Below are 7,500 nucleotides of genomic sequence, written 5' to 3'. Positions count from 1 at the left end.
AAGTAGGCAAGGGCTTGGTAAGGCCAAGGCGCCAATGGGTCACCGACTTAGGAGGCACAAGGCGTCCCTAACATGACGGGGGAGAATGGGCAAGCCAAGCTCGAGCCCATAGCAATGCATAAGCCACCCCAGGAGATCTTTGCCTGATATAGGGAACTTGGTCCTAGAGTCGTTGGCTACATTTCTATGGGCACGGGCTTGACCGGCCCGAAAATCATCACCCCGGCCACTAGCGCCGGCGATCGACCCACCACCGTTGGTGAGTCATTGCGGGACTATCCGACCCCCGTGGGGGCTGCGGATGCACCCCACCTCAGGTTCGAGGGGAGGCCACGTCGGGGGGCAGCGGATCTCTACCCCTTAAAGAGCTAAAAAAACTTTGTCAATCTGCTACCAGGCAACATTCGTATGTCTGAAACGGGGACACTTTTCTTTAGCCCGTACATTCGAGGCACCAGGGTGCCCCTGCTGCTCGAGGCACCCGCACATCCAACGTCCTAGGTTACCTATGGTGTCCGAGGCTCCTGCACATCCAAGCACCAAGGTGCCAATGCTGCTCGAGGCTCCCGCACGGCTCCCGCACGACCAAGGGCCTAGGTTTCCGATGGTGCCCGAGGCTCTGGCACGACCAAGGGCCTAGGTTGCCGATGGTGCCTGAGGCTCCGGCACGACCAAGGGCCTAGGTTGCCGATGGTGTCCGAGGCTCCCGCACATCCAAGCACCAAGGTGCCGATGGTGCCCGAGGCTCCCGCACGACCAGGGGCCTAGGTTACCGATGGTGTCCCAGGCTCTCGCACATCCAAGCACCAAGGTGCCGATGGTGCCCGAGGCTCCCCCACGACCAAGGGCCTAGGTGCCGATGGTCCCGAGGCTCTCGCACGACCAAGGGCCTAGGGTGTCGATGGTCCCCGAGGCTCCCGCACGACCAGGGGCCTAGGGTGCCGATGGTGCCTGAGGCTCCCGCACGACTAGGGGCCTAGGGTGCCGATGGTGCCCGAGGCTCCCGCACGACCAGGGGCCTAGGTTGCCGATGGTCCCGAGGCTCTCGCACGACCAGGGGCCTAAGTTACCGATGGTGTCCGAGCTCCCGCACGACCAGGGGCCTAGGTTACGATGGTGTCTGAGGCTCCCGCACGACCAGGGGCCTAGGTTGCCGATGGTGTTCGAGGCTCTCGCACGACCAAGGGCCTAGGTTGCCAATGGTGCCCGAGGCTCTCGCACGACCAAAGGCTTAGGTTGCCGATGTTGCCCGAGGCTCCCGCACGACCAAGGGCCTAGGTTGCCGATGGTGGCCGAGGCTCCTGCATGACCAAGAGCCTAGGTTGCCGATGGTGTCCGAGGCTCCTGCATATCTAAGGCACCAAGGTGCCGATGCTGCTCGAGGCTCTTGCACCACTGACGTCCTAGGTGGCCTAGTTGTGCGTCCAAGGCTCCAGCACATCCAAGCAGCAATGTGCAGATGCTCCGGCACCATCGACGTCCTAGGTTACCAATGGTGCCTGATGCTCCGGCGCGACCAAGGGCCCAAGGTGCCGGAGGCTCTTGTTCCAAAAGGGGAGGGACCGGGGCGACTTGTAGCATTATTTTCTATATTTCGAAATGGCTCACCGGAGCACCGCCGGGAAAGCTCGCCGGACCACCGCCGGAATGGATCGTCGGAGCACCGCCGGGAACCTAACCGGCGATGGGGGGCACCGACGTCTGGGCATGGAATGGGCGTGGGCAGTGCCCTGGACAACCCCTGTTCGCTCAATATCACCTCCCCCCTAAAGAGCTAAAAAAACTTGGTCAATGTACTACCAGGCGACATTCTTTTTTTTTGATAGAAAAAGACCCGAAAGTCAACCTCAATTTATTGCATCTCTCAAAATAATTTCATGGATTTCCAAAGGATAATCCATGTCAAAATCCGTAATACAATTCTGAGCAGTAGCCCATTTACAAAGGTAATCTGCCGCATTATTACAACATCGTGGAGCCCAAACAAAATTAAAGCAGACACATGGATCCAATATTTTAATACTTTCCTTGATGCAGTGGCCCATGGTTGAAAAGTAAACCTTCATCCTATTTAGCCGATTCACCAGGCTTACACAATCAGACTCAAACTCCAGCTTACGCCAATTTTTTCCTCACCCAAAATTCAAGCTTTCTTCCAGTGCATGAAACTCGGCCCACTCGGCTTGGACATTCTTCTCTAGCACACCCGCTCGACCGCCTAGGACAAAACCATCATGGTCCCTCGCCACAAGCCCAAAACTCATCTTTCTTCCCATCGTAGTAGCGTCAAAATTTATCTTAATCACTCCCAAACTGGGCTTCACCCATCCTTTTTCCATAGACGGCTTAAGAATCATCGGTTTTTCCAAGAAGTTAAAAATACAAAATTCACGGCTTAACCCAACAGCCCTTTCCCAAGTCATTCTGGCCTCCTCCTCAACATCCCGAAAAACTTTATTGTTGCGGCTGTTCCAAATATTCCAAAGCACCGTTATGAAAGCAGAAAATGCCATCTTGTCCAGCGCACGAGCCATATGCTCAAGCCAATCCACACACCGACCGTAGCAGCCCTCCAACAAGTTATTATTCAGTCCTCCGTAAGCCAGCACTGCTCTAGCCTTAGGACAGTCTTTCATAGCATGAATTAGAGTCTCCATAACAGTCCCACACTTGGACAGTTGCTATTAAACTCCCTTCTAATGCTGGATATATTCTCGTATGTAGGCAGAATGTCATGTCCCAAATGCCAACAAAAAATCTTAACCTTAGGAAGAGTCTGTAATTTCCACGGGAGCGTCCAAAAAACCCGATGAGGGCCAAACCCTACATGCTTCAACGTCAGCCAGGAATAAGCAGACTTAGTCGAGTAAAAGCCAAAGGGGTTATGGAACCAAACCCGAGAGTCCTCAGGGCCATTATGAATAATGGGGATTTTACATATTTGGTCCCCCAAGTCTTTACCATAGGTCGCAATTACCCGTCCCTCGTTCCAGTCATCTTTCTCACTGTTCAGCAAGTCGCACACTTTTTCCTCTTGGACGTCCCTCCTGCGCAGCCCAATCGAGTCACCCGAAAGCCCTTCAAAACCCCACCTGTCGTGCCAAATATCAATCCTACTTCCCTTACCGACATTCCAGCCGAAGCCCTCGTACAGTAAACTAGCCGCTTTTGTAATGCTTTGCCAAGTAAAAGATGGCTTGTCAATCCGCTTAGGATGAAAGACATCCCCATCTGGAAAGTATTTTGCGCTCAAAACTCTGAAGCACAAAGTGTCTCGACAGCACATAAGATGCCACACTTGCGGTCCAAATTCCGGAACCCGAGACCCCCATTCCTTTAGGATAACACAAGCGGTCCCAAGATAACATATGCCAACCTCTTTTCTTATCTTTTCCCCCCACCACACACGGTAAATCAAAGATTGAAGCTCCTCAAGGATGCCATTAGGAACAAAGAAAACAGAGAAACCGTAAGTAGGAATAGACTGCAGGATAGACTTGATGAAAATCTCCTTTCCACCAAGCGAAAGTAATCTTTTTGACCAGCTCTCAATCCTACTAGCGGCATGATCTAAGATACTTTGAAAGGCCGCTGACTTCTTCTTACCAATCGGAATGGGTAGACCGAGATAACTATCAAGGTTGGCCACCACCTTCATTCTAAGCAAGCCACTTAAAGATGTGCGTTGAGAAACAGGGGTGTTAGGGCTAAAATAAACCATTGACTTGTCCAGGTTGATACTCTGACCCGACATCCTCTCAAATGAGTCCAGGATTTTTGTAAACGCCTCCACTTCACTTCTTTTGTTCTTGACAAACAAGAGGGCATCGTCAGCAAAGAAAAGGTGATTAATTCTCGGGCCATCCTTACTAGCCCGAATGCCTTTAATTTGGTTAGTATTTTGGGCATAAATCAACATGCGAGATAGAGCGTCCATGCAAAAAAAGAACAAATAAGGGGATAAAGGATCCCCTTGTCGGAGACCCCTTTCCGGAACAATGATATCAAATAGAATCGTGTTACATTTAACTCTATACCGAACAGTGCAAACGTAATCCATAATCTTATTAATCCAAATATGAGAGAACCCCATTTTCTTCAGCACTTTCTCGAGAAAAGACCACTCAACCCGGTCGTAAGCCTTACTCATATCCAGCTTGACCACACAACCCTTATTCGGGCCATTTTTAGAGCTCCGGAGATAATGCATGAGCTCATGTGCCACTAAGATATTTTCATGGATCATCCTGTTGGAAACGAAAGCACTTTGGTTTTGTGCCACTAAGATATTTTCATGAGCTCATATCCTGTTGGACCTTGCCCTAAGCGCCTTCCTTCAGCCACTTGGACCTTGCCCTAAGCGCCCAGTATTTTTCCTCCACATCATAGAGGTGGCCCAGATTGCTACGAGCACACTTAAGAATGCTCAAAGACCCCTCATTTGTAGGGCCATCCATAAGCTTGCTGATCTCCTTTTCCAGCCCTTTTATTTTATACTTCATCCTCCTAAAACATTGGTATTGCCACGGGCCAAGCTTGTCACGGATTAGCTCCATCTTCTCCTACACATTGCAATTCTCGCTAGACCAAGCTCTCTTTATAATATCTTTAGCCTCTTGCTCCTGCGCCCAACAGATGTCATATTTAAACCAAGCCTTGTGATCAACCCTTTTATCTCTAGGCTTACTTCCATACATATCCAAAAGGATAGCCTCATGATCGGATTTCGACTGGCGAACAATTTGAGAAGTAAGAAACGGCATTTTTTCCATGAACTCGTCAGAGATGACAAATCTGTCCAGCCTCTCTTTAACAAGCCTAGTCCCTTCTCGATTGTTGGTCCACGTAAACCATCCATTAGGAGTCTTCACATCCGTCAGGCTTAACGCTTCCAACACATCACAAAAGTCATCCATCAAAGTCCGAGGCTTTTTACGGCCCCCTTTCTTCTCTGAATTATTCAAAATGGCGTTAAAGTCACCTCCCACGATCCAGCCTTCATTAACCATGCTTTTCACCCTTCTCAGCATATCCCAAGATTGCTGCCTTAGGCTTGGGTCGGTCTGGCCATAAAAGCCAGTGAACCTAAACTTTTCACCATCATCCATGCTAACCAACGAGTCAATGTGAAACTTAGAATAGTTTTGAACAGAAACGTTCACGCCTTCCTTCCAAAGTAGGGCCAATCCACCACTTTTCCCCTCCGAATCGACCGCTAGGCATCCCTCCATCCTGCATATTGTACGAATACGGTGGAAGGTATTAGAGTGAATTTTTGTTTCACAAAGAAAAACAATATCAGGAACGTTTGCAGCAAGAAGTTGCTTTAGTTCACGCACAGTCGCCGGATTCCCAGCCCCACGACAATTCTAGCAAAGAATTTTCATGGTCCTTTGCGGGGCTGGTCACCAGCCTCCACCTTAAAGGGTGAAACCAAAAACCACAGCTTCCTCTAGGTAGCTCCGAAAGGACTCTCAACTAGAAATACACTGCACGAACCCCCAAAAAATAATCCGAACACACCAAAAATTCTCTGAAACCACCCCGCAAGGCTTGAACGCAAATAGCTTCGATCTTCCATTAAAGAGACGACCAAGAAACCAAGACCGACAAGAAAGAAGAAGGTTGACACGCCGAAAAACCAACCCACCGACCCAGGGATTCAGCACTAGATCAAGGACAACGAACGTCACAGCCCAAGGAACCAAAATCATGCAGAGACGAGATCCACCACCGGATGCCCAGCTCTCAAAAGAAAGACGAGAAGCACTCCCCAAGAAACAACCCTGTACAGATGAAAGAAACAAGAAAACCCAGCTTTGCGAAAAACCCGAAACAAATAAACCAAAATAAACGTATCAACAGGAAAACCCTCCGCAGACAGAAACCATGCGATAACTCAACATCATAACAAGCAAGAGCCAGCCACGGAAAAGGCGTCAACCCAGCAAGAGCAAATAAAGAAAACACCACTAGAAAAAAAAAGCAATCAGCTTAATAAAATCACTAAACAGGACACAAAATACATAGAACCCTGCAGGCATGAAACATGAACTTTTTACGTCAGGAAATAAAGAGAACCCACTTTCATGCATAGGCATAAAAAAGAAACGTGGAAAAGTCGCAAGAAAGAAAAGAACCCAGCCACCGAGGGCCCCTAGCGCACTTAACCAGCAACCAAACAGAGATAGAACGAACAGTATAAAGACCAGACAACGAACTCAGGCCAGAAAAAACCGCCCCAAACAGGACCACCGCCACCAATCGATTTCGAGAGAAACCACCAAAGCCTCAACGAGCCAAGAAGCAACCATGAAAAGATAAATGAACACCCAGCAGAAAGACCAAGAAAGCCAACAGAAAATCAAGAAAAAATAGATCGACTTAAAATGAATTACTGTACATAAAATACAACTCGTAAGCCCTACATGCATAAAAAAACCGGCTTTCATGCAGAAACAAAACTAAAAAGAACGTAGAAAATTCAAAAAAAGAGAAAAGAAACCAGTCACCGTGGGACCCTCAACACAAAAAACACGTAGAAACCATGCAGAAAATAAAAACAAGAAAAAATAGGAAACCAAATAATATAAAAGGAACCAAAGAAAATAAATCAGGAGGAAATCACCGCAGGACACGAAGCAAAAAACGCTGCAAGAAACGTCTTGTCCGTCCAGGAGAACTGTCAGACCCTATCGCATCACAATAAGGCACCGTACGACCACCGAACGGAAAAACCCAAATAGAAAAAATGAAAAGTAATCCTCAAAATCAAAACGAAACACTCATAACCCACACAAACTGCCATAAAATTCAAAGGGAATAAGGCAGACACACAACGAAAAAACAAAGAAACAGAATCGCCAAAATCTTGGAGAAAAAACCAAAACAAGCTTGCTGCTACCAGGCTGCTACCAGTGCTACAAGGCGCTACCAGGAGACATTCATGTGTCTGAAACATGGACACTTTATGGTCCCAACGCTTCTGGACCAACGGGGGCCCAAAATTAGCTTTGGTGCTCGACCCTCCCGCACATCCGATACACCAAGGTGCCGGTGCTGCCCGATGCTCCGACACATCGAATGGGCCGGTGGTGCACCGATAGCCCCGCACCACTGGATGGCACACGCTGCCGATGGTGTACGAGGATACCGTACGACCGGAGGCCAAAGGTGCCGGAGGCTCTTCTTGCAAAAGGGAAGGGACAGGGATGATTCATTCACTGTTGGGTGCCAAACGTGCAACGGTATCTGAATTCTAGCTTTGGGACGGTTCATTCATTATTGGGTACCGAACATGTAACGATATCTGAATTCCACCTTTTGGGATTGGGGAGGGACTTGTTGCACCGTTTTGTATATCCCGGGATGGATTGCTGGATCATCGCTTGGATAGATTGTCGGAGTACCGCCGGGAACCTAACCGGTGGTGGGGGGCACCGACGTCCGGGCATGCGATGGGTGTGGGCAGTGCCCAGGATAACCCCTGGCTGCTCAATA

General features: G+C 49.0%; 1 protein-coding gene across 1 annotated transcript; it reads right to left on the bottom strand.

Annotated features, from left to right (window-relative positions):
- Positions 1-2,644: 2,644 nt before the first annotated feature.
- LOC107895635 (uncharacterized) lies at positions 2,645-4,556 on the bottom strand. The gene is made up of 2 exons (XM_016820884.2): positions 4,351-4,556; positions 2,645-4,247 (listed from the first exon to the last, which is right to left on the bottom strand). The coding sequence occupies exons 1-2, from the start codon at positions 4,554-4,556 to the stop codon at positions 2,645-2,647; spliced, it is 1,809 nt and encodes a 602-aa protein (XP_016676373.2).
- Between the last annotated feature and the right edge of the window lie 2,944 nt (positions 4,557-7,500).

Source organism: Gossypium hirsutum, chromosome A09, assembly GCF_007990345.1.
Source record: "Gossypium hirsutum isolate 1008001.06 chromosome A09, Gossypium_hirsutum_v2.1, whole genome shotgun sequence".
NCBI lineage: Eukaryota > Viridiplantae > Streptophyta > Magnoliopsida > Malvales > Malvaceae > Gossypium > Gossypium hirsutum.
This window is presented reverse-complemented; position numbering and strand designations above follow the sequence as displayed.

Excerpts from the sequence above, each read along its gene's own strand:
- LOC107895635 (XM_016820884.2), bottom strand. The coding sequence starts at position 4,556 with ATGGAGCTAATCCGTGACAAGCTTGGCCCGTGGCAATACCAATGTTTT. Across the intron at positions 4,248-4,350 it reads TACTGGGCGCTTAGGGCAAG|GATGATCCATGAAAATATCT; the intron begins GTCCAAGTGGCT and ends CGTTTCCAACAG.